This window comes from Bemisia tabaci, chromosome 1 (genome assembly GCF_918797505.1).
Source record: "Bemisia tabaci chromosome 1, PGI_BMITA_v3".
NCBI lineage: Eukaryota > Metazoa > Arthropoda > Insecta > Hemiptera > Aleyrodidae > Bemisia > Bemisia tabaci.
Genome location: NC_092793.1, coordinates 4,016,331 through 4,044,261, shown reverse-complemented (window position 1 = coordinate 4,044,261; position 27,931 = coordinate 4,016,331). Strand labels below are relative to the sequence as shown.

The 27,931-nt window shown below is 35.9% G+C and overlaps 1 protein-coding gene across 2 annotated transcripts; it reads right to left on the bottom strand.

The window, feature by feature from the left end:
• Window positions 1-195: 195 nt before the first annotated feature.
• Window positions 196-27,333, bottom strand: LOC109032215 (uncharacterized). 2 transcript variants are annotated; one of them, XM_019044226.2, is made up of 10 exons: window positions 27,056-27,333; window positions 25,477-25,612; window positions 23,223-23,363; window positions 22,272-22,471; window positions 20,536-20,679; window positions 18,899-18,971; window positions 10,582-10,823; window positions 9,612-9,722; window positions 8,517-8,732; window positions 196-6,918 (listed from the first exon to the last, which is right to left on the bottom strand). In XM_019044226.2, exons 2-10 carry the CDS (start codon window positions 25,584-25,586, stop codon window positions 6,101-6,103), a joined length of 2,055 nt encoding a protein of 684 aa, XP_018899771.1. In that variant the 5' UTR covers window positions 25,587-25,612; window positions 27,056-27,333; the 3' UTR covers window positions 196-6,100. The 2 variants fall into 2 exon arrangements, with proteins under 2 accessions (XP_018899771.1, XP_018899772.1); XM_019044227.2 differs by lacking the exon at window positions 23,223-23,363.
• Between the last annotated feature and the right edge of the window lie 598 nt (window positions 27,334-27,931).

The window sequence follows — 27,931 nt, the reverse complement described above, 5'->3', positions numbered from 1 at the left end:
TGATTTTAATTAAAAATTCAAGTTGACGAATCTGAATTTCATAAGGCCATCTTGGAATTACCTAACCATGGAAAAGACTTAATTACTAGAAAAATTATCTTTAGATTAATACTCGGTCACTAATTGCCACAAAGGGTTCATAGAATCAATCATACACCCAAGATGCACAAACTAATAACAAAGGCAATCACAATGTTAACGATAATAAGTGTTTCATTCTTTAATATTTTCAAGGATAAGTTCTTGGATTTAATTGGTGCTTTACAAATAATACCCTTGGAGTAACAGAAGGTCACAAGTCTCATGAAAATTGTCTTCCATTAGAATTTAATACAGTCGTGATTGTTGCGCTCCTAATCATTCTGGGCTAAAATCCTGTCGATCAAGAAATCTTTGAGCACCGAGAGGAACTTACGTTCAAAAAGACAAGGAGCGTGACATGCTTCAGTTTCCAAAAATTTAAGGAACAACTATTACCATGAGAGGTGTGCCATCATCCTTTCCAGACAGTATTGAGAAGAGATTGGTACTTCTTGGAACAAAATATATGTAATTAACTTTAGACAGAATTGTGAAGATGCTTAAAGAAAAGAGAACAATTTCATCAAAGGTAAATGTACATGGAGGCTAAACAAAATTAAAATGCAATGACCCCAAATCCAATGAACCAGTGATACAGTTACAATAAAATAAACTGCCCATCAATTATTTTAAAACTAAAATAAATACAATAAAAGAAGATAAAATTGAAAATAAATTTTGTATGAATAAATAAAATATAATAAATAACATAATTTGAAACAGCTCAGGGTATAAATAGATACCCATAATGAATATAAGTTAACACATTTAAAACAAGATTTAAAAACAACTTTCTTAAAAATGTTGAGTAATTTTACAACAGTCTTTAATCTTTTTCCACACTTTTAAAAATATTCTAAATAATTTTCTCAGAGACTTCCGGAGCCTGACTGAACTTTGATAAAAAGTTTGACTGAGATGGTGTTGACTACATACACTTATTCTGTTATAAGTATGGTAAAGTCAGATAAAAAAATGGATTCTCTGAAAATGGGGTTGAATCATAGTTTTTGGCGAGCCTGAAAGGCAGTGCTGGATGTAAAATGTTCATTCTTGGAGGGAAAAAATAATAATACACGTTGATGGCCAAAGTGCGAAACCACATACCTCCAATTGACCCAGACTTAATGTCCTGGTAGTTTTTTCTTTAGAAAACTAGTCAATGTGATTTCTTGAACAATTTCTTGATTTTTCTTCTCTATCGTCAGAATGTTCTGTAAGAAATTTTAAGCCATGACATTGACTAATAGAAACAGAAATTTTGAAAAACGCAATGGAGATGTTTTGTTTCGCACCTTGGCCATTGATATTTCATAAAACACTTACACCTTAAAAGCGTTCCAGTAATATGAAAAGGCTGCAGTGATTGCAACATCTAAATACATGCTATGTTGAAAATTATTGCACAATTGAATTAGCATAAAGTATGAGGAAATAAATCAAATACTGAGAAAAATAAATTTAAATTCAGGTACACAGAGTAAAATGCTTGTGTATTGTTACACTTGAAAACACAAGGTAAACTAAGATTCAACTGAAATGCAGGGATGCAAGATTTCTTTTATTCCCAGGGAGTGCATTTATGACACCTAGTGAAAATTGAGCAAGAGGCAATTTTTCTGTACAGCATTTGTACGGATTTCCAATATTTTCTATACACTTTTTAGCTCAGAGTTTGTTGGATTTAGATGAACAATTTTAATGAGCATTAGGAACATGCTTACTTAAACTTATTTACGTAAATTCAATGATGAATACGTATCAATACACACGTATCAATCATAATTAAGAAGAAAAGTAAACATATTTTAGTTTCAACTTTGAGAAAGCTGCATCTTTGGGTTTCATTCATAAGAGCCATTGAAATTGATCTAATATTGCGGATCATCAATTGCCGGAAATAAATTACAAATTAAAGAAGAAGAACATTTCTCAGACTGTAAATCTTTTATCTCGAGGTTTGACCCCATCATTTAAGTTATTTTTTTGTATTATTTAGGTCAATTATCGGTTGATGTATGTGATCTTGGATGTAAATAACTACCTCCAGATGCTATGTGCTCTTGGATGTAAATAACTACCTCCAGATGCTACACCAAAAACTTTTCATCCTCTCCGAACTTCTTCCATGATGAGGCACATTTGATAATATTTAGCAGCTCTGCTCTCTGTTTGGAGCATATGTTTACTATCTTTATTAGATGTAACTGTACTGAATTTAATTGTAGAAGGATTAGTAAAACAAACAAAAAAGATGTTTCTATCTTTAAGAATAACAATACTCTAATAATTAAAAATAAGTTACGAAATGCACCTTTTTAAACAAATGGTTGTCACATCATTTTGACGCAACAATCAACACATTTCAAAATTTCTTGAATCTACCTAAAATCAAAACACCCGCTTAAAATGCATAACGAAAGATCTGCTATCTTAATTCTGGTATTAACTTCCAATACTGGAATGGAGGCAGCAGATATTTTCTCTAAACAAGGGTGAACTCATTTGTTGTAACTAGAGATTGGAAAATATTGTTGTTATTTTTTCCTAGTTGCGCTGTTAAATTTCACCAATTTCTACATTATTTTTGCTGATTTCGACATTATTTTTGTAGCACTTATTGCGTTCAACAGCTTAAAATAAAGCTTTTAATTTGATTTAACGAGCCTTTGCTCAGTCTTTGTCTCTAGTCCTATTTTACAGAAGCACTGACGCTGTAGCCAATGACAACCAACGCTATTTCTAAGCACATTTTGACAATTTCACGGCAAATCGCGGCGGCGAAATTTTCCAATCTCTATGTGTAACCTTCAGTGTGATTAAATACTGTTACATATTATTCAGGCAACCAAAATTGTAACTTTCATGGATTTGAAAGGCATAATAAGTAACCGGAATAAAGATTAAAACTACATAATTATAATGAAAACTGTCAACAGCGAAATGTTGGTTACATCAGGAAAGAGGTTGAAAAATGCCTAAGTAAAAAATATGAATATAAAAAAAAGAATTTGAAGCAAATAGTGCCTAACATCCAAGACACTGAGGACCATCTGTTTAGGAATTAACAAATGCTTCCCGTTCGATTCCTCCCAAACATGGGAACCACTCCCATACAGCATGTATCAATTAAATGTAATTGACAATAAAACTTTTTAAAATTGAAAATGCTTGTTTGCTTTAGAAATGAAATAAATATTATAACTCTTGGATTCCTATATGAAAATAACGAATGCAGCTGCATGCGATCATCTTACAAGACGGACATGAAAGCAACTTAACAAGTATATTGGGACAGTCTTCCTAGAAAGGAACTTAAACATGTTATTTGCACCTTCAAAATAGAGAATTGTAAATAATGACATTTGCTGCCTGTTCTTTCCCCGTCACAATAATCTTACAAATGAAATTTTAGAACTAAGACTTAATGAAGGAATCACTTAAAAGAACAAAATCAATTGACGATTGGATACTCATTGATTTTTTAGTAAATTGTGTCTTTTTGAAAGAGGGGTTGTTGACTCAAACTCCTCAATGATCTAATTCTCCAATGGACCAGTACACAAGGTACGAATTCAAGCACTTTGATAAATGTTTTCCCTCCTTTTACCTAGAACATGACTCGCACAATGAAAATATATGAATAACCAAGATACTGATGTTTTTCTTTAAAATTGGTTACGAATAATATTAATATCCCTCTTACAAGGAAAACAAGAGTCTACTTGAATCAAATTATGCACCACATTGCTTTTGGCAGGCTTCTCAATCGAACAGGGTTCCACTTTCTTCCTCACCCTTGTGTTGTTCAAAGAGTAAACAGCATGCAATAGCAAAGCTGAAGCGCCAATATTGAGGTTGTCATATTTTCATACTGCAAAGGCTGTCATGTGGGTGTTCGATCTGCGATTTTACTCAAGTAGATTGTAGTTTTTTCTATGAGTAAAAAGTTTGACTTCATGCGTCAAAAACGTTGATGTCTGGGTCAGGAGTTACTTCCAGTATGTACTTCGAATATGTTCAGTGTGAAATTTTGATGAGAAAGCATACATCATACTGCTTGAATTTGCACCTTGTCTAGTAATCCATTGATGTGCAATAAACCCAAGGAGGTTACTATTTTCTAGTGAGCAGTAGTTCCAATAATGTAGGGAGATGTGCATCTTTCTTCTTCAAATGACTCTATTGATATCAAAGTAGCATAGTTAGACAGCTTCCCGCAAACCTTTCGTTGGGCACGTCACAGTATTTGGACCTTAATTTCAAATTTTTATTCCAGCGCAGCAAAGATTAGGCCAGGGCTTTAAGTGTTCCTAAACAGGGCTCTACGGGATGCAAATCACACAATTCAAGAATTTTCTTATCTTTGGAATATTTAAAGATGAGACCCAAATCCAAGGGTGTCGAAATCGACAGCCCGATTGCCGCAGCGCGCTCAGTTGAATTGCAGAAATCAAATGGTTCTATTGTGAGGTTTTTTTTTGTGCATCCTGACTTATTACAACGGATCACTTTTCAACGTATACTGATAATATTTTAGTATACTTTACAGTGTTACTACGTTTCTCCTCTATAATTATTTGAATAAAATGTAAAATATTTCATCTTTTCGAAAATGTCTGCAAAAGTGATTCGATAATCAGTCAGCAAAGAATATAAGAAAAATGTTTACAAAACTTATAGTCAGATGATCATTGTATGTCACAGCTGTCTTGCCGAAGCTGAGCCGATAGAGGAGAATGAAGAGCGATTCCTGTGCACATCCTTTCCATTTAATGACAATTCTATTATGGCTTATCACAACTGAATCAGTGAGTTCGAAAACACACCAACTCGGGTTTTTTACGATTTTCACTTTTTTACGGTTTAGTAACACTTATGGATAGAAGCATCTGCATGCAAAGGGAAATTTCGGAATTGCAATCGGAAGAGCTCGAAACAGTGACGGGAAAAAGGAAAAATCGAAGTACTTCATTGAAAATACCAATTTTTGGCCATTTCAAGGGAAACGGGTGACCATCCGATTTTGCGTTTTTCTTTTTTCGGTTCAGTATACCTTGTACCAACAAATTATATAAATATTCAAGCGTTATTCAGGTCGAAAAAAATAAATTTTCTGGGCAGACTATGAAAAATCAGTATCTGAAAGTCAGTGAAAAACGAAAACAAACAAACTAGGAAATTTTTAAACGCTTAATTCTCTGTCATCAAACATGGTGTATCGATTTCAACTTGGTGCTTTACAAAGTCTCTAAGTACTTGTCCTTTGGCACCAAAAAGGTTTTTCTTGAACTAACTTCTTCGCCCGCTGCACAGTTTTAGGTGTTTCCTGAACAATTTTTTTTCCCCGAGTTGGTGTGTTTTCAGACTCACTGATTCAATTGAAGCGCTGGGTGCAAAGAGGGCATTTCTTAATTGCGGTGTTTCAGAATCTCCGTTAACGTTTCATTCACTATAATTAAAGCTAATGTATAGAATTCTTTAAAACTTTTACTGAATTTTATTCATGATTTTACAATGATGAAAACAAAACATTTCAGAAAATTCAACCAATAGTTTCCCCTGTAAAACATACATTAGCAGTGGAAGTTCTGAAACACCGCAGCCAAAGAATGCCCTTTCGGCACCCAACACCTCGATTTGTTTAAAAAAAATTCTAACAAATTAATTCATTTTTTTTTTTCACAGAATAGTTGTTTTAACATTTGTAATGAAAAAAGAATGCTCTCTTGAAAAAGTTTCTGATAGGAGATAGAAGAAACTTCTACTTCATTTTCGAAAATTCAAAGGTTTGAATTTATCTAAAAAAAATTGAAAAGACGAGAGGTCGTGTAGAAATAGATTACAATATACGATAAGGTATACTGACAAATTTAAAACCATCAGTATCGCCAGAAAAAGAGAATCATACGTTGCAGTCCAAATGCCATGATGCGCCTGTTTAAGTGAATTGCCGCGGCGGCGAGGTGCGTCCAGCAAAGGGTTCATAGGCAAAGTCTCACAAAGGAGACATACTACACTACTTATACATTTTTTTCAATTTATTCACCTTAGAATACATGTCCTCCTGGATATCAGCTGGCAAAGTTACTGATTTGACAGTTTCATAATTAGGAATCTCATCGGCACTATCTCCATAGGATGAATTTTGAACGCTCTCATAATTTGGCTCAGAGATCTCTCTGCCAATACTCTCATAATTTGACTCACCATTCATCTGCTTTACATTTGTCAAACTTGCATAATCAGGCTCTGCGATAACTAATTTTTGCGGAGTTTTCTTGGCTTTGTTCACTTTGGCATAGCTTGCTTCCGAATACTTGAGTCCTGACTGCGGCTTCAACTCTTCATAATTGGGGTCTGAGTCAGTTAAATTAGATTTGTGGATTTCTTCATAACCTACCTCTTGGTAGACATCATGAGACAACTGCTCATAAGGTGGTGTGCGGTTAGAATTTATAGTCTCATAACCAAGACCAGACTTCTTCTCACCAAAAACTGTTTCATAACCTGAAATTTGATCATGCGCACATTCTACCTCTTCATTTTCTAATTTTGCCTGTTCTAAATTCTGCTGCTTCATTGACCTGTCATGATTGCTGGTGAATTTGTCCATGTCTCCAATCGAATGGCGCGTTGGATTTGATTCTTGATCAGATATACAGATTGAATCTCGACTGCTAGACCAGCTAGTTGTTTCTTTTCTTTTCTTAATAACTTTGGCATACATTTCATCAATAGTTTCTGGTGGACGAGGCAATGGTGAGTTGGCTTGCCGCTTTTCAGGTTTAGGTGAGCCAACATTTGCAATTGAACTTGTGCAACTAGATGAAGAGGCTAGAAAAAAGGAGAGAAAATAAGTCTTAAAACTTTCAGAACAGAAAAACATACAAATACATTAAATCATTAAGGTACAGGATTTTACTTGAACTAATTCTTCAAGATAGAGACAACCTAAAAATGATGACCGAAACAAAGTTTAATGCCATTGACAAGAAATAGTATATTCAACTCAAGAAAGCAGGCCTAAATAGCTCAAAATTGCTGAAGTTAAGACTGAAAAAATAATGAATATGCTTAAGCCTACTTCGTAATCATAGAGACATTGAGAGAATAAAGAGGGTGAGTAGCTTCAAAGCCGTGTTTTGAATGGGTCAGTGGTAAGAAATTTTTGTTGGGTTGTAATAAAGTTTTCCCTGCATAAAATTTCATGGAAAGACCAAAAAGTTCATTTCTAAGGGGAGACAAAGCTGCTCAGAATCTGACCAATCAAAAGGCACTAGTGGAGTTGACGTGGCAAAGCAATGCCCGAATATGAGTTCAGACCATCAGCAAACACTGTTTTCTCTGCCTGGCTGCGTCATCAACGCCTGCCAGAAATATTGTTTCAACAGGTCCCATTTTTAACATTTTCAAAACAGAGTTTCTTTGCCATTTAGGATATAAAAAAATCTGAAAAATTCCTAGGAGCTTAGTTTACTCCCTACTTTCAGAAAATTAATTAAAAAAGAAGGTGCCAATGACCCATTGACTGTAATTACATATTTGTCAATATGAATAAAGCGACAGTAAAGCGCAGACTCTGCCTCATAACATGCGCAACCCAACTTTGCAAAAAGTATGACACTTTCATGCTCTTTGAAATGGCAGCAGGTAAAATTAGGGCTACTCCGCAATGGACCTGTTGCTAACTTGTGCTAGAGCAAAAATAATAGTTGTTCCTTGTAGATAATGTCTCGACAATCACAATGAGCGCATCAACAAACTCTGAAATGCGCTCCTAACTTCACAATCTGCGTAAGAAATTTGCGGTTTTTTAAGCTTCCTGCTTCAAAAAAGATACTGCAGCACAGGTGAACATCTCGTTAGAGGAGTCGTTCCATTTAATCCCTGCTCAACATGGCCAACGCTTCCGCGCACAAGTTGAGGAGAGCACGAGGTCAATCAAGGCGGATATCTATAAACGCGAGAAAAATGTGAATGTAAACTGTAAACGAGCCGATTGTTGTCAGGTGCTTCGAATCATCGTCCCGCCACATGTGTTTTGGCGCATTGGCGTCGGCTATGTTGAATATTGCGTAGTATCCTTGTTAGCAGGGTTTGGATGGAATGACTCCTCTAATGAGATGTTCACCTGTGCCGTGGTATCGTTTTAGAGGCGGGAAGCTCGAAAAATGTGAAGTAAGGAGTGCATTTCAGACTTTGCCGATGCGCTCATCATGATTTTTGAGACCTTTTCGATGAGTAACAACTCTTATTTTTGCTCTGGCTAAAGTTTGCAACAGGCCCGTTCCCTAGCTTTCCCATGTATTTCCTGACTTTTCATAGTTTGATAGTTTCTTTTTATTCAAAATATTAAATAATAAAGAGCTCTTTGTTACAGACATATGAAAGTTCATAAATCTTGAAAAAATAAATGAATTATGGCAACTTACCTTGCCGTGAATGGGCATGGGCACTGACATGCTTCAAGCTATTTACACTTGGTGGCTGGGGTGGATCAGCCATGCTTGATGTTACAGCTTGACTCATCATCACCGGTTCGACATCGGCCCTTACTGATGATATATGAGGCTGAATTTGCGCATAAGTTTCACTTCCACTCGTGTAAACCTGGTTTGCTGGCTCATCGATGGCCGCATACATTTCATCTGCAAAAAGTAATATAATCATGTGACAATGTGTAAAAAGTAGCCAATTGAGAAATTCGTACAGCTGAGGATTGTATATCTCTCAGCTTATTCTGCAAGCCTTGGTGGTGCAGTGACAAGCAGGATGGCAAATAAGGTCCTGTTTTCAAACTCCATGACTTTACTATAAAATTCCCCAACTTTTGGTGGACAACAACATGCAGTCGCAAAAAGCATTAGTTTTAAAGAGATGCAGGATCTATCTACGTAATTAATTTGGTTTTGTGGGTGAGTTTGATGCTGAATTGAATTTTAGCCAAAAATGCAGATCTATGATTTGCTTTGCTAAAAAGAGAAATCCATTTTATAACCCTTGCAAATTAGGAAAAAGTTGTGGACAGTAATTAAAATATTTGAATTTTCATCAACATTTCCATCAATGTACTTAAAGAGAGGATGGCAGAGGATAGATCTTTCTACTATTTTGCTTTTTAAAAACAGTGAAATGAGAAGATCAGAGATCTCCGCGGTAAAATTTGGTCCTAAAATAACTATACTGCCCCTTCATCTGTTGCCTGACACGCTAAATGAACGAACCTTCAGCGGCAGCATTAGGCAAATTTCAGGCAGTCATACCGTATTTGAACAAACAGAAGGAATCGAGGCTCCAGAAATGTAAAACATTCAACGAAATTGGAGCGACAAGCAATTGAGGAACACTGTTGCCACCTCAAGGAGAGACAAAAATTCCTTTGCTACGCATATTCAGGCCATGTGCTACAAAAATTCCCTGAAAATCAAAATCATGCCTTGCCTAGTAAGTCTACTTAATAACTTAAAACTACTGCTCCTTAAAAAGACTTCTGAAAGACTAACATTTTAAAGCCATGAAAAAGGTACCTGAATCATCTGAAACTGTGGCGTAATGAGAGTCCACTAATTCCATGCGGCGATTTCTTTCACCCATGATATTTGCTAACGGTTCACGTACACTGATGCTAGTGTAGCCCTCTGTAAAAACGATAGGATTTGACAAAATGAAACTCTATAGATTAGCATCAATTCATATTGAAGATATGTATATATAGATAGTGGATGCATTATAGCAAGCTACTGTGCTGTTGTAAACACAAATTTCGATGAGAATGAAACAATATGTGATAATGTTGCATAGTTCTCAGCTGACAAATGTGAACACTTTTTGCTGTCACAACCTCAAATCAACTTCTGTACAAGTTATTAACATGTATTTTTAACAGAGATCAAATGGATTGCATTTTGCAAAAAGGAACCACTAGCATTGCAATGTTGCTAAGATTGTGCAACTTCTTTTGTCTTGGAGGAAAAACCCGATTATTCATTGATAGTTACTATTTTACTCGCTAAAAACTGTAAATTTAAGACAAAAATTACCATCTAAATTTCATAGTTTTTCACGATTTCCGCAATTTTATTGCAAAAGATGAAGTTGCACAATCTTAGCATCATTGCAATGCTAGTGGTCCCTTTTTGCAAAATGCAATCCAAATGGAAGTTATAGTTTCTAAATTCCGTCATGTGTACTTTTGCTATTTAAGCAATGTTAATTATAAACACTCATGCATGTTTAGGAATTGATTTCCAGACTTTGTGATATGTGATTCGTAATCCTCGAGCAATTTTAAAGAGAAATATATTGCGTGGTGCTTTAATTTATATCTTGTCCAGGGGCCTCTTATCAGCTTTGCATTCCCAGACAGTATATTCTATTGAAGAGCATAATTAAAAGTTGTCGGAATAATCTTCGAAAAAGTGCAGCCCTTTACTGACCGACTATTTTCTTTGATCTGTCGATTGTGCACTTAAATATTAGCAAGACTAAGACCCTTACTGCTAGAATCCTGAGAATCTCCACTGAAATGAGGTTGCTGGACAGTATTCTGAGGAAGAGGTGGTGTCATATAAGGCAATTCATGACTGGCTGCAATCCCACCAGTGATTGCAGTTGCTGCAGGAATATCTTGGGCTGAGCTTTCCCGCGACACATCTCGTTCAGTCCCAGAATCATTGCTGTTTGACTTTCGCCCGGGAGAGGGCACACTTCTCTGAGCTCCATCAACTTCATCTGCATCTCTAAACAAAGATTAATTGTCAATTGATTAGAATGCTGGGAGTTCTTAAATATTTTCTACTGCTCTTTGCCTCTTAACTTACGTTTCAAGCATTCAAGCTCTGCTCACATGGTAACTATTAGTCTAAATGGTCGAATCATATACTTAGAGGCATGACACATTTTTGTTCCATGCTGCTGTATGGGCAATTTTACGAAAACTAACTAATTCCAGTCATGATCGTTTTATTTGTAAAATGTGTAATGAAAAGTCTCATATTTCACCAAATGTGATGAAAAATGAGTGTTTTTACCAAATTATAACCATTACAATTGTGTAAATTGATGGATTAAGCTTCATTTTCAGCTTTTACTGCATAAAATGTCACGACCGTCACAGTCATGATAGGTAGGTTGCAATGATTACAACCTGATAACTTTTTTTTGGTCTAATCAATTTTTCTGATTTTTGTACTGATTTCATCAAAAATACTTGCAGTTGAGTGAACAATGCATTTGATAACGAAAAAAAATGTGTCATCCTACCAAAATATTTCGAAAATATGCTGTCATTAAGTTTCAAGTCACGACCGTCCCAGGTGTTTTTGCTTGTCAAAACGGTCACTAGGAGCGGTTAAATCGTTGCGAAAGTGATTTGAAAGTGTACAAGTGAAATGAAGTGAAGTGTTCCTATGGTGCAAGCTTGTGCAGTAATCACCCAAAGTCATTTTGAAAATTTTACCACGATTTGAAAGGTAAGTATACTTAGCTAAACCTTTCTTTGCGTCCCGACCGTCACGCCCTTTATTTTATGAAGCGTGTGATATTCTGAAAAATCTTTGTGGCCACTTTATAGTCCTTAATACTAATTGCAAGTTTACCAACTTTCGATAGTGTACCTCATTGCTGTTGAGTACACCTGCCATTTTTGTTTAAAATTTGTCACGACCGTCACAGTCACGACCGTCGCACCGCATCGGATGTTTAGTGTGACGAGCGTGTCTTCTAGACGTTCTTGAGTCAAGCATTAATTTTAAAATCACTACAATCGAGCGAACGGGGATGGGACGCCCCCCCCCCCCCCCCCGTGGATCCACCTATGATCCTAAAATAACGCTACACCTGAATATTTCTAGGAAAAATAGCCGTAGCTTTCCTAAAAAATAAATTGGTATTTTATAGAGGAATGTTTGGCAACGCTTGAATGTTCATACGGCCGAAAACAAAAAAATACTCGCAGGGCAGTTCCCTTTCATTGTTTTGGACACGTGAGGTGCCGTCGTCTCAATAAAACAAAAGGCCCTTGCGCACTCCTGGCTAATGGTGTTCTAGAAGGAATGTCCCTTGCTTCCTTTGTTCCAAAAAGTTGGGATTTCCCGGCACTGGAAAACAAGGAAATAGTTTCTAAATGACATCCTAATTGCAGGAGTGGTCAGCAGGGGAGGAGGGGGGAGGTTGGGGGGGGTTTCTTGAGGTGGCTACAAACCGAGCTTATAAAAGAGCAATCCCACCCCTAAAGTTCAATCAGTGTGGATTCAGTGAGCGAAGTGGCTCAATGGGTGATCTGGTCTGTGGCTTAGTGGGTCACTGGTTTAGTAGTGTAGTGGATTAGTGGTACAGTAGTTTAATGGTGCAGTGGTTTAGTGGTGCAGTGCAATTAGCAAGCTGAATCGCAACATGAGTTAAGCTCCTAGTATGTGAGTATAGCAGATAATAGCTTCATCATACCTTCTATCTTCATTTTATTTAAACTGTATACTTTTCATTTTTGAAACTTTTTATTTTTCAAATTTTAAAATTTATTTTTTCTATTGTCAATTCCCACTTTTGAGTCTTAAAATTTTTAATCTTTGAGTATTTTATTTTGGAAATTTTGAAATTTGTATTTAGTTTTTGAAATTTTTACTTTTCAAATTTTAAAATTTAATTTTTCTATTTTCAATCTCTACTTTTGAATCGTAAAGTTATCATAAATTATCCTTGAATATTTTGTTTTTAAAGTTTAAATTGTATTCGGTTCATCCTATTATTTTCCGTGCCTATTTCAAAATATTATGAATCAGTAGAGTACTTTTATTCTTCAAAGAAAGAAATTATCAATGAAATCAACTATGATTCATACTATTTTTCCAATTTTTCTAAACTGAGAGTAATGTTTTTTCCCCCTCTTCAGGTCATTGTTTTGCATTGAGAATGACATCAAATTAAATGGCTGTAGTTAATGAATGTGTAGCACTATTACATTGTTTGAAAATGCCTAAATATTCAATAGTGTTTTACTTTTTCCGAGAAAATTAGCCGACGTATCTTCCATTCATTCTTCATGAATATTTTTAAAAGAGAAGACAATTCTCAAAAATTTCATAAAAAATTGCTGATTGGTTTTTGCAAAAAAAAATTGAGCTCCACTGTTAATTGGCCGGTCAGGAGCCATGTGGAGCTATGTGCATTAAGACATGAGCCCTGAGACTCATAAGAATATATGCATAACAGGGCTCACAAAACACATATCTCCGTTTCCCAGAAACACGTCCAATTTACATTAAATGTCCCTTTACTAGCTTTGCTTTCTTGATATTTCTTTTTTTTTTTTCAGATTGGCAAGAAACTAAGTCTGTGAAAGCGCTTCCAGCACCGTGTGCAAAGGTTTTAACTTATTTTCTTGAATTGGGTTTTTTCCTCCTCTTCAAACACTTCATACTAACTTCCTACTTCACAAGAGACAGGGTCCGATTGGAAGCTACTTTCAGCGTAGTAATCGTAAGTAAAATTGCTTTGCAGCATTTTTATTTTTCTCTCAAATATCATGCTAGTTTTCATCTCCATGTTAATTATATAAGTCTTTCTTTTTGTTCTTTTTCAGATCGGCAAGAAACGAACACAATGATAACAGTTTCACATTGTTATATATTGGTTTTTTGTTTTATTTACCTCATATTGATTTTGCTTTTTTACCGACTGGTAGGAGAAGAGCACTTCGAAAACTGTTCAAATTCATTTCATTTTACATTGTATTTTACTCTATTTACCTGAACTAATTTACTTTTGTATATTTTTTTTTCAGATCGGCAAAACACGAGCATAATGAAAGCTGTTTCACTTCATTTTTTACTATTGTCTACCAAGTCCAACCATCGAGGAAAATCTGTGATTTATAGGTCCAATATAGTTGAAACTTGGTGATATGCATTAATTTGAATGATGAAGAAACTCGCCTTATTGCTATGTACCTTGCAGTCTCACTTTAATGGTACTCCTTTACAACAGGACGTAAAAATTTGATAGTTGGATGGATCTTTTTAAAGTTTCAATTATTTTCAGTGCTGTAAAAATTAACAGAAATGTTGGTGTAATTCACCAGAAAGTACCCGTACAGTTACAGAGAACAATATTGCACTCTTTTCCGAGTGATATTAATGAATTCCAGATTTTTTACTACTAGATGATTACAGTACTTTTAGAAAGTATCAAGTTTGACGAGGCCATTCAGAGTGAACAAAACAATTTTTTGGCTTAAGGTGATTCGATGGGCGCCATATTTTGTGTCAGAACGGCATGCGATATATCGCATCAATTGGTTCCATTTTTTCAGCTACTCGTCATTTTCTCCAATTTTGAGATCGCAATTCTGTTGTCAGGAGACTAAAGCACTCACTTACCAATTTTAACAAAGAAATTCAACGTAATAAAGTCGTGGTTTTTTTAGAGAGAAAATATCGCATTCGAGTGCAGTTTCGATATTAGTATCGAATGCGATATTTTCTCTCTAAAAAAACCACGACTTTATTACGTTGAATTTCTTTGTTAAAATTGGTAAGTGAGTGCTTCAGTCTCCTGACAACAGAATTGCGATCTCAAAATTGGAGAAAAATGACGAGTAGCTGAAAAATGGAACCAATTGATGCGATATATCGCATGCCTTTCTGACACAAAATGTGGCGTCCATCGAATCACCTTAAGTTTTTATTTTCAAGTTAGGTTAAGCATTGACTAATCATTCCTTTTTTTATTCTTACTTTGTTTCAGGTCTACCAAAAATGCTCCTTTACAGTATGAATTCTGAACGCCAACCGCTGCAATCCTTTTTCAGTGATTTGTGGAACCAAAATACTTAAAACCACGGTGTGCATCAATGCGGGTGATGATGTCACTCATCGCGCTTTCTAAAAGGCTATGTGCCCCTTCATAATGCCGTGCTTAATAAATACGCCGTATAAACCTTCAGGCGTTGCCAAATTTTCTGTGACAAAACACGAATTTCTCGGTAAATTTATGAATATTTTCTTTGAATCTTACAGATAATTTTGTTCGAAATTTTACCAAAAATTCCTGAAAAGTTCGAGGAAATATATTCATATCTTTCCTTGTTTTATCTGGGGAAATTTGGCAACTCTCGAATGTTCATACGGTGTTATTCCTTAGCACGACAGCATAGGGGATGTGAAAATTTTGTAATTGAACAGATTTTCTTTAATTGTAAATTATCATTAGTGGTATAAAATTAACAGAGATTTTGCCATAACTATATAAAAATACATTAAAAGTCCTGATTGATTGCTCATGGAATCAATAGCGAAGAAAAAAGAAAACATGACAAAAATACAGAAAAATTGCATTCAATTTCACATAACTAACTAATATCATATTAAAGAATATTGGAAACTATCGAATTCTGACGAGTAAATTTGGCATCAACAAAGAAATTTTCCCGCTAAAGTTTCCATTTTCAAATTAGGTTAAGCTCCAAGTAATCATTTCTTTTTTTTATTCTTAGTTTGTTTCAGGTCTGCAAAAAACGAAGAAAATGTTCCGCACTGAGGACGGAAGTAGTGCCCTCCAGAATGTGTATTTGTTGTGTAAAATTTAAATAGTATAAACTAATCAAAAGTAAAATTTAATAATTGAATTATTCAATCCAGTTTTAATTGATTACATTTATAAAATCTATAAAAATAATTATTTTAAAACTATTGTGCAGCACTTGACTTGAATGCCATCTGCAGTTTTTTAAAAATATTTACATTTCCTTCCAGTTCTGCGTATAGTTCTCATTTATTACTATCAAACAATATTGCATCCAATTGAAAGTAAGTTAACTGCATATCGCAAAAAGAATTATCTTTCCGGTTCACTGTAAAAAAACAAATATGTTCCACAAATTTTACACACACAAATAGGTGATTTTTAAAAGAACCAGAAAAGTTAGTTTTTTTTGCGTTCTGCAGTTGAGTTACTACAACTGAATGCAAAATTGTAATTGAAGCTACATGGTGTAGTCCAAAGACAGTATGTAACTGTAATTCAAATTAAATTTTGGGAAAATAAGACGTAAATTTCATTAATTGGACGTATTTCTATCAAACGGAACTATGTGCAACATGACATAAGCCCTGTTATGCGCATATGCTTATGGGTCTTAGGGCTCATGTCTTATTGCACATAGTTCCGTTTGACAGAAATACGTCTAATTATGGCATGTTGCCCTGACAAAAATTTTGACAAGAGAGTACTGGACATATTTATGCTAAAAGGAACTATGTTTCATGCTTCGAACTCTTCATGCGAATCCCATGTACATGATTCCTTTTAGGATAAATACGTCTCTGATGAATGATGGTGGAACAGTTTCTTAATTATTCTGAGGGCCTAATTATCGTAATTAGAAGTCCAGTAGCCAGTCTTGTCCCATGTTACAAATCATACTAATAACTCTTGATGTTTTTGTTTGTTCCAGAAGAAGCGGGCTCGGGGGGAGGAGGGTGGCTCGCTAAGGGAGGAGGTTCCCGGGGAAAGGGGGGTCCGTGGGGTTGGGAAGGATCGCGGTGTAAGGTTTCCCAGGGGGAGGCTCCCGGGGAAAGGGGGGTCCGTGGGGTTCGTTGCGGGGTCGCGGAATAGGGTTTCCCAAGGGGGGTTTTCCCGGGGAGAGGGGGGTCCGTGGGATTCATCTAGGATCGCGGAGTAGGGTTCCTAAGGGGGGAGGGGCCGCGGAATAGGATCACGGGGGGAGGAGTAGGATTTTTTTTTTTTTTTTTTTTCTTCTGCGACTGGCTTGCTGAGATCCTCCGGGGCGTTACGTCCCGGGGTCCGCCGTCGCCGGCAGGGGCGCCCGCCGGGACCCCGTGGGTCCGTTGGGCGTCCCTGCCCCCGACCCCCCGCGAGGGGGGTCTCTTTGCCCCCCCGCAAGGGGGGGCTTTTGACCCCCCTCGCGGGGGGGTCGGGGGTGGGGGCGCCCAGCGGACCCTTATGGGGTCCCGGCGGGCGCCCCGCCGGCGACGGCGGCTCCGGGGCGTTGCGCCCCGGAGGATCTCAGCAAGCCACGAACAGAAAAAAAAAAAAAAAAAAAAAAAAGGGAGGAGGTGGGAAAGGAACCTGGACGCCGGAAGCCGGGGTTGGGCGAGGTCGCTGCTGCTGCTGCTGGGTGCCATCGTACCGGGATCGTCGATTTTTTTTTTTTTTTTTTTGGTTCTTTTCTTTTTTTTCTTTTTTGTATTCTCTGTTTCAGGTGCTGCTGCTGGGTGCCATCGTACCGGGATCGTCGCATTTTTTTTTTTTTTTTTTTTTTGTTCTTTTCTTTTTTTTCTTTTTTTTATTCTCTGTTTCAGGTGCTGCTGCTGCTGGACGCTGGTTCCCGCAACCGAAGGTAAGATACCGTTTAAATTCTTCACGCTAATCAATTGTGGAGGGCACTACTCCCGTCTCCCGCGGGCACAGCTTTTTTTTAGCAGTGGCAAAAACGACATGGAGCAGTGGATGGAGCTACAGCAGCGTTGGTAAGTGTTTAATTTTGTTTTCTCTCTCCTTTCCTCTTCTCTCTTCCTTTCCTCTTCTCTCTTCCTTTCCTCTTCTCTCTTCCTGTACTCTCCCCTCCCCCGTGGATTAGGGCTCTTGGCGATACCACGTTAAAAAAAACGCGCCGAAAGCTCTACCTCCGGGAGCAGTACCTAATTGGGCTCTCCTAAGGTGGTGTGGAAACGAGCTTGCCTAAAGGTATTTCCCCATTTTTCTTCCGAATTGCGGATTATAGCTACCAGCGACAACGGAAATAATTAATGAATAATATCAAAACCTGGGAATCTTTTCATTCAAGGTGGTTCGATGGACGCCATATTTTTTTGTCAAAACGACATGCGATATATCTCATCGATTGGTTCCATTTTTTCAGCCACTCGTCATTTTTCTCGAATTTTGAGATCGCAATTCTGTTGTCAGGAGACTAAAGAATTCACTTACAAATTTTGGCAAACAAATTCAATGTAATAATGGCGTGGTATTTTTAAAGGGCAAATATCGCATTCGAGTGCAGTTTTGATACCAGTATCAAATGCTATATTTCTCCTCTAAAAAAAACCCGCTTTCATTAAGTTGATTTTCTTTGTCAAAATGGGTAAGTGAATTCTTTAGTCTCCTGACAACAGAATTGCAATCTCAGAATTCAAAAAAAATGACAAATAGCTGAGAAAATGGAACTAATCCATGCGATATATCGCATATCGTTCTGAAATAAAATATAGCATCCATCGAATCACCTTAATTTGGGGATTTTGTTTTTCAAAATTTGATATAAAAATTCACTACATTTTTCATGATTGCATATTTTCTGAGAGGAAATTTGACAACTTTCGAATGCTCATACGGGGTTTTTACTTAGCATGGTAGCATTCCTCTTCCTCCTTTTTCCGGCAAACAGGGAGGAAGGAGGGGGTCTACGACCCCCTAGCATTCGCCTATGATCCAAATTTCAAAACTCGATATTATATTCCATACATGTGTCCCCACAATGTCCTTTCAAACGCGAAGAAATGTGGTTTTTATTGTTTAAATGATTAAAAACATGCGCAATTGCAACAGAGGCAGAAGTTGGCGGGAACCATCAACCAATCGGAGATCGGTTGATGAAGTCTTCAGGTGGCAGTGATCTCATTACTCATCACCATTGCGTTCCTACACCCATCATTTTGTAAGTTTAAATTAGCCATAGTTAATAATTCAAGTAACACCTCCTTTGACTTTGAAATGATTACAAATAGTAACAAGGGAGAGGATTTTGAAATTTACAAAGATGAATACGAAATTAACTAGAGATTTAACAAACACTTACCTTGACGAGTTCCCGGGTCGTGAGGACTGGGAAGTATCATGCTTATCACCAACCTGCGCGTAAGGATGTTCACCTGGTATCAGAATAAACAACACAAAAATTAGTCCACACAGTTTATGCTTAATCAACTACTTCTAAAAATGTTGAAAAAAACGAGAATTTTTCGAAAATTAAACAAAAAATTCAGGAGAATTGAACCAGAAAATATCGATACTACAAGGTTGCCACAGAAATTAGAAAATGACATATAGGTCATTTCCCAGACATATTTTGGTAAAAATTCCTGACAATTGAAGATATGCTGAATGGTTAACAAGACACAACTTGAGTTTTCAGGCAAAATTTGTTGTTCAAAACATCAAACTCATTCCATGGAGTAAATAAGGGTGACTTAATAATTTTTCCCTGACACTTTTGTCATTTTCCCTAACTTCTTAAAATTTCCTGACATTTCCAAGTTTTCCCTGACTGTGGCAACCCTGTATGCAAGAACTTCATTAGAAGTGCTTTGAACTGACTTACAAACGGACAATATTGTAGTCTCTACAACTGCAATAGTGCCTCCATTTTCAATTTCTCTTTTTTAGCTAACTGATTGCATGAAAAACATGCAAAAAAAGAATTAAAGTATAAGTCCATGGGAATAAAAGTGTCGTAAATAGAGAGTCTTTGTGAGAATTTTGCGTCAAATTTTGAGTCAATTAACTCTTCAATGTTATCTCACATTCCTGCATTATCTACACCTGGGCCTTCATTACATCATCAACAGATAGCTTCCCTGAGGAACAGAAAATTAGATAAGATAGATCTGTTCAGCCGCTTTTACAGAGCCAGGTGAATGAACTAGATGCTCAATGACTGGGAGAAGAGACATATGCTATTTTCTTAGCAACCAAAATTAAAAATTAAAATTCTTAGGTGAATATTTCTATGGCAGCAATAGAAAGTTTTATTGAACAATACAAGCAATTTAAACTTTTACATGTCATCAGCAGATTTCATCTGTACTTCATTGAATCTTTCTTATGCTTTGGCCACATTGCACAGGGTTCATACCACTTGGAAATAGTTAGAACAAAATAAATGAAAAAAATTGACTAAACAACAGGGGAGGGGGAACTTCAGGGAATGAGAAAACCTTACATTAATTTTATATCAAAGCCTTAGTCAACACACAATTTTACAGTTTGCTTCTAACTTATCCACCCACCTACTCACATGCATTCATCAATAATATCATGCAAAAAAATTACTTTTTCTACGTTCTCAAAGCGTATTTATTCAAGAAATATGTTGAATTGTCTGAAATTAAATTAATTTTTCGTCCCTTAGTTCACTGTTAAAAGATGGAACACATTGCAAGAACGTTTTAGCATTCTGCAAATTTTCAGACTTTCACTCAACAAATATTGAGAGACAAGTCAAATCTTGTTGAAATCAACAATCACCAACTGTACCATCTGCATGTGTGTAATAATGAAAGGTGTGGTGCAGATTAAGTACTAATCGAAGATTGACTGTTGACTGAAATTACTTGTCTCAACAGAGATGAGGAGGCTCTTATGAAAATCATAGATTCCTAAAAGATGGAGAACTACCACCAGCCGAATTCACGTAGTTAGAGAATAAAGTATTACTTTTTTTGATTTGATGATATGGATTTTCTCCTTTAACTCTGGCATACGGTGACATACTGTCATCTGTCTGACTTGGGGAGTCAAGACTCTCACTTTTTCCATTGGAGGATAATGGATTATTATATTTTCGATTAGATTTTTGATCTGTGAACAAATAACACACAAAAAAATGTTTTTTAATACATAGAATCAATGAAAAAATAGAAAGAGGATCATTGTTGGTCCCTGAACTAACATTAGCCAAAAATGGCTGAATGGTATGCAAACTGGTTCCTAAACATTATTTGGTCAGACTACGCAAACGGACGGACACGATGGTTTGGACCGAAACGGCAAACATTTTTCCGGCAACAAAGAAGCTCGGAACCGACAATTAAAATCAATGTTGAGAATGATCCTGTTTTCATGTAGATAATTACCCATTTTTTTCATTTGGATAGCATAATGCTAAAAGGGTCTCAAACGCTGATGAAGAGATGATAAAAATGAAACAGGAGCTCTAATCCCCTTTCGGGAAAAAGAGGATTAAAGTTTGGCACCATGCTAAAATCAGCTGAAGAATGTTATGCTGAAAGTACTTTGTAATTAATCTAAAAATTAGGGTTTTCGGATTATATGCATAACTCCTATTTACATGAGATACTTAATTTTATTTTTTCGATCTTTATTCTCTAAAAATTAACTCTATTTAAACAATGATCGTTTCCAAGGATTGAACTATTCATGTTCAGATCCAAGGGCAATTAAAAATATTGTGAAATTATAAAAAAAAAAATGAAATCATTCTAAAACAAAACTTCTAACGGGGAACTGATAACCAATATCTTGAAAGTTTTTGAACGATGTTTTTCACTTTACGATTTAATCACATACCCACATTGCACAATCGGTTAAAATTCACTGCTTTCCTTTTCCTTGTAACCCAATGCCTCTGTCGTGCTTTTCTCAGCAATGGAAAGGATACCACCAAATATAATAATTTAAAAAAAAAAAACCACATACAATATATATACTTCCAAAAGTCCTTAAAAAATGGTTATTCCTTGTTACAATTATTGCCATGGTGACTACTGTTACAAAAATTAATAAAAAAATTCATGATAGAAGAACACATCTTTAACACTGAGGAAAGAAACACGTGTTAACTTTCAAAATATTATTTATCAGATTTTGCTCTTTTGTAAAAAAAACTGGAAGAGGAAAAATTAAATTTTGTACTATTGATTGATAACACTTTTAGCATAGGAATAAAATGGAGACCAATGGTTTATTACGCCACAATGATAAATATTTGTACTTTACTCAACTCTTCCATTAGAGGTAAACCGAAAATTCCAATAGACACATTTAGTGATGATGTCATGGAATGACACTGTCATCTCAATAACTCGAAAGTTGAAATGAGCCCCGACAAACAAACATAATCTCCAAACTCTACAATTGACGAAAGAATGCTAAAACTAGCCTGAAACCAAACAATCAATCCTTGGGACTTAGAAATTATGAAAGCTAGTTATTTACCAAAAGGTTTGCGATCACATTCTCAAGAATTGATTGTATAATAAGCTGGTAACATCATACATAGTCATCAAGCGAATCCCCCACCCTCCTGCCTATATCCCGCAGATTCCTCTGTACTTGTTTGTTGGGGCACATTTTGACTTTCGAGATATTGAAAGTATATCGAGATGTGACGTCACACTAAATGCGTCTATTTAAAATTATGGCACACTCACCATTTTTATTATCGCCCACAGTTGCATATAATTCAGAGCCTGTGTCGCCACCACTGTTGTTCTGCTCACCCCGCTCCCATAAAACATCAGAGCTGATGGTACCGGGTGCTAGCTGTGATCGCTCCGGATCAACCGGCAGATCAGGCAGACTTCTGGTGGCAGTACTGCTTAAGCCTGCTGGAAAATGATTGCTTCCAAGTCTGCGAAAATAAATAGTTATACTGTTTACATTTAATTTCAAAATATAGAGAGAACTAAAAGTCTTGAAAATGTTCAATTTCAATGCATATTACATCCATCAAGACTTAATGATTTGCAAAACTGTCCCCCAGTCCAACGTATAAAATATAATCAACAATGATGATGATCCGTCAAAAATAAACCGTACGATGTACATTACTTAGATAAAGCATTAAAGAACACAGAACGCACTATTAGTAAGCCTGATTTAAAGATGATCCAAACAGCTGCATGATAGAATGGTCTTACCGGCCGTCATTGCAGACATCAGAAGAACTGTCTTAGGCACTCCATATTATTCAGCTGTTACATACTATTTGATTTGATAGAGCAAGCTTAGATGTCAATGTTCCAATAAATGTTTGTTACCTAAGTACATCCATTCTAAAGAGAACATGAGTGTGAAATAAAATCTTAGGAAAATATTAGAAACTTAAATTGATGGTAAAAGGATAGAGGTAAATGTGGAATAGAGATTAAAAATGTTTTAATTTGTTGTCGGGAAATGAGTGGAAATCATACAGATTAAGTTTATAAAAATGTGAGGGAAAATTGAGAGAAAAGACTGCAGAAAAAGTGAAGCGCCTGAGGGAAAAAGAAGATAAAGGGGGCATTCTCTTTAATAAATTTTTAAGATTTTGTTTTAAGAAGTGCAGGAATATAAGAATATAAGCAAGAAAAGAACAAACTCAATAACAAATAAAAATAAACCTTCTGGGATTATCGAAGCCATTATTAGTGATATCGGGGGATGAATTTTCCTTGGAAGTAAGAACAACTGGTGGGGTGTAATTGACGTTCTCATCAGGGTTGGTAAGCTTCACCAAACCTGCCAGCCCAAGCAGCTCATTCCTATTTAGGCAATAACAAATAAAACCAACATCAACATGCACAATAAAAAGCAAACAAAATGAATACCGAAAATTCTAATAAATTAAACCACTTTTTTAAAAAAACAAAAACATCAACCTGTAGTGAGTCAAGAATAAATCATCATAGTTTCATTCAAATCAAAAAAATAAAAAATAAAGAATTAGGTATTTCTGACTTTCTTCCTGATATACATTACTAAAACCTATTTTCCAGGATAAAATAATTGTTTGCAATGATAATAGATTACACAAATGATTTTTCTTCATTTCATTGGCATTTTCCCTCATTTTCCCCCAAAAAATTGACAGGGATGGAAAACTATCCAACCATGCTACTAGAAAGGCCCCCTGAAATTGATAAAAATCTTTGAGAACAAGAAAAAATAGGGATGACTACAAAAATTAATTTCAATCTTCTTTTTAACAAATTTCTAGGTGAATCGTGAATTAGGATAAAAATGTGAGAGGACCAATCCAGTTTGAGGAAAGCTTCTAAAAATAAAAAATAAAAAAATAAAATAAAAAAGTAATCAAATTAAATGGTGAGAAAACACTTGAGTGCAAAAATAATGAAACAAAACAAACATAACATGCAAAGTAAAACAGCGAGAGCAACCCCTTGATGAGAAGGGTTACGATGCTTAAGAAAATCAATGGGCTGAAGAAGTTTGTTTCTTTTTACAAATAGCATGTGTGCCCCAAAGAAAAGCAATGTCTATAGACACTATTAGTGGCGACGTCATCATAGGGATTCTCCATTATATCGAATTGGATCCAAACAATGTCATTGGCATAACCTCTTTCAATGCTACCAATGCGAAAAAATCCATATATATCGCTTTTCTGTGACATGGCACTAATAGCATCTATATTACTACCTTTAATTAAGAAGAAGCACATGGCTCAAACAACAACTGAACAGTAACATCCACAGACGAAAACATACTTGTATCCTCTTTTACACAAAACAAAACTCAAAGCTGGCTCACATAGATACTCCTTGCCTAGGAAACACTGATAAACAAAGGGCTTTCTGGACCCAGAAAACTGGACCACTGATAGGCAACACAGCAGGATGTTACCAATGTCTTATGTAATGCACCCACAAGATGCAGTCTTGATGTAGGTAAATATGTATTTTCCCAAAATATGTAATTGGCTGGCTCTGACTTCCAAGTCTATTTAAAATTGGATGGTCATTTACAAAAAGACTTGAGCTCCTAAAATGAAAATATATATTTACATAAAAAAAAACCTGTCATAATTGCCCCGTTTTAAATCTTAAACTAATCAATAATGTGATTAAACATTTAAAGATTCTATAGTTTAAAGTTACGAGAATAGGAACAGGTCACTTTTAATGTTTTTTGTGTTTTTCTCGTATTTTAATTATGGCGCTCATGTCTTTATGAGAATGACCGATTCAATTCAGTTTTGCTTTCAACTTTTGAGTATTAACTCAGACTTTTATTTTTTTGGATGTAACTCAAGTACCAAAACATTAAAGATTCAAGTTCTACATTTATGTTGCCACGGCCCAAATGAAAACAAGAAATTTCTTGCATACTCTGATGCTGCAGCTTCCATTTTTAGGTGGCATGTTCTTCAAAGCTCAGGGCAGGAGGCTCAATTTCACCGCGAACTTTCACATCATTGAGTCGAGGAAGGCAAAAAAAATATCAGACCCATACTAAAATTGATTAATGCTTCTATCTCCCATACTTAGTGGTAGAGCATTCATAGTACTGGGATAGTTTTTTGCAGTGTTAAACCGTTAAAATAATCTCCATTCTAAGGAGTTGAGAATCATTAGAATTACATGATGTTGATGGCTAATGTAAAAAAATGGACATATCCACTTGCAGCGTTGCAAGTCACAGCTCTTTTTCTATATCAGGTATCTCAAAGAAAACAGGAAAGCATTTTCCTGTAGAATTTTCCGTGCATTTTTTTCACTTATTCAAAAATATTGACAGAAAATTTCACAGGGATATTTTGAGGACTTGTCTGTAGAAAAAATAAAGCATGATAGGAGATTTTGAAGCTTTGCAATAGAGGTGCACATTTTTCGACTTTAGGTATCGATATCTTACTTGGGAACTGATTTTTTGCAGCCACACACACATTCTATTAGGACAAAGATCAGAGAGACAATTACAGTCAGCGACACTATCCATAGCAGCGGTATGTCCTCAGGTAACATTGCCAATTTGAAAGCTGCCAGTCATTCTGAAAAACAAACAAGAAAAAAATTGATAAAACTGAACCTAGACAAATTGGAAGCATGTATTCACACTTTTATTCCACTCTCAGCAAATCAGATCACTGCCTTGAGCTGTGCGAATCCTGATGATCAAATTAGCAATGCCGCTGGACAGCTAGAATTTTTAGGTGTTAGAGTTTTGCAGGTGTTGGAGTCCTGTTTCTGAAGGCTGGGTTCTCAAAGATCCTGACACATATCATCAGTTATGAGGAGGGTATCACTGATGCAATTCTGCTCTCACCAAATGGAGTCCTCAGAAAGGTAAATATGATGCTCTACTGCACACCAAACGGTTCTTGATGAAAATTTGCCGGGATTTTTAACTAGACAGACCTTCTGAGCTCAAGACCCAAAATCTGTAGAACATTTGCCTTGAATTTTTACATCTTTATCAGGGAAAGTATCTTTCACACAGTAAGATAAGTAGCATAAAAAAGATTCATTAGCTTGTGAACTCCACAGGATTTGACCTGTTTTGAAAATTCCTCTTGCAATTAGATGCGCTAATGTGGCATCATTTCACGAGCATCTATTTGCATAGAACCAATGGAAACAATAATAATTGTGTCTGTAACAAGGATTCCACCATTCAGTAGTGTCACAGCTTGTCATAAGAGTAAGATGGTAGGAAAAATTGTCCATTGGTAGTCAGTGATTCAAAAAATCCATCCATCTATACCAACGCAGAATTTCATTTCTTCCGTTTGATTTCCTCACTATCCCCAGCCAACTCGAGAAAGATTGTATTTTTTGTTACACTGTTAAAATGAACAATATCTGTTATTTGTCATGAAACTTGTGGTTTCGGCCCCCTAAAACAAGATAGTTTGCTACTGATAGATTGATCTTGAAAACTGTACTTGCAAAACATTCTGAATGATGAATACTTTGATTCACAATTAGGAAATGAAAGAAATCTATCATTTAGACCGCACAGAGTTGTCATAAAAGTTGCTTATGTGTGGAAAATTTGGATTAATAGAGTTAGAACTGATCTCGTTATTGTTTTAGTACTTTTTCAAAGGCTATCATGTTTTAGAGGGATTTGAAACTTGATATGCATTGAGGGTTCAATCAACAAATGCCAAAATCTATATTTGATACATCATGGATGGAAATCTAACCATTTTGAGCGACGAGAACTTCAAATTATATGGTATCAAAGCTGTCCAAAGATTTACGCTGATTGAATTTTTTGCTACAAATTTAGGTAATTCACACATTATGAGTCATGCAAAACATAAGTAAATAAAACAACTGAGAAGACAACTCAGGTGTTATACATCGATACTTTCCTGATGAAATAACTTCCAACAAGAAGCAGACAATTGGGGGATAAAACGGAGGACCTTAAGTAGAGGAACAAATATCTTATTGATAAAATACTTCATGAGTACATATCTACTTACATAGCATCAAAGCAAACAATACTTCAGCCAAAACTGAAGATAGATAATTTGCCCTCTTCTACAGAGAAGAACTTAACAAGAAATTTTAGATGCCTAGGGGCATCAGACTTTGAAAATACACGCACTACAAAAGTTCACACGATTACGGTTAAAAATACTCAGTCTTGAAGAGAAAAAAATGTCAAAACTCATTAATATTCATAATAAAAGCTCCTCTAGAACCACCGAGAGGGTTTTTCAGAATAACCTAACTGTTCAACTTCAACCCAGTCCCAGTTCAACTTGAGAACGGACTTCTTTGATGATGTTTTCGGAACACATAGTATTCCAAGAGATCCGGAAAAACGGGGCACCTGGGAAGGAGGGGGGGGGGGGGGTCTGTCTTAGTCTGACAGATGACAGATCGCCTTTTAAATTTCACGTATTTTTTCACGAAGTCATTGAAACAAAAAATTTTTGAAAGTTCATGGGAAATGTAAATATGTAAAATGTAAATTCAAATTACTTGAAATTTCACATACATATTTTTCATGAAATTTCCAATCTCAGCTCAGGGTGGGAGTGGGGGGTGAGGGATGAGAACAACCTCTTTTTTTTTCTTTTTGTAGCCATGAGGAAAAAAGGCAAATTTCTGTTGAATAGATTTTACGACAGTTTTTGACATGAATTTTGGAGCGTCTTAATTTAATTTTTGAGGGTTTCCAAAGAATTTAAAACTCCGTGAAAATTCATGTGACTTTCAGGAGCTTTTTCAATTATCAACCTATTTTGCTTATTAGCTAGTTTCCTTCAGTTCCTTGAGTAGGCAATTGTGCATGCGCCTGCCGGATCTTTCATAGTATTATTTGTTCCAAAAACATCCACAGTTAATTCTGT

Bases quoted from the DNA above. Each gene is read 5' to 3' on its own strand.
- LOC109032215 (XM_019044226.2), bottom strand. From the start codon at position 25,586: ATGTTACCTGAGGACATACCGCTGCTATGGATAGTGTCGCTGACTGTA. The intron at 10,824-18,898 runs GTAAGTGTTTGT...ATCTTTGTTTAG, and splicing joins CGACCCGGGAACTCGTCAAG to AGATGCAGATGAAGTTGATG. The intron at 6,919-8,516 runs GTAAGTTGCCAT...CCTTTTTTCTAG, and splicing joins CCATGCCCATTCACGGCAAG to CCTCTTCATCTAGTTGCACA.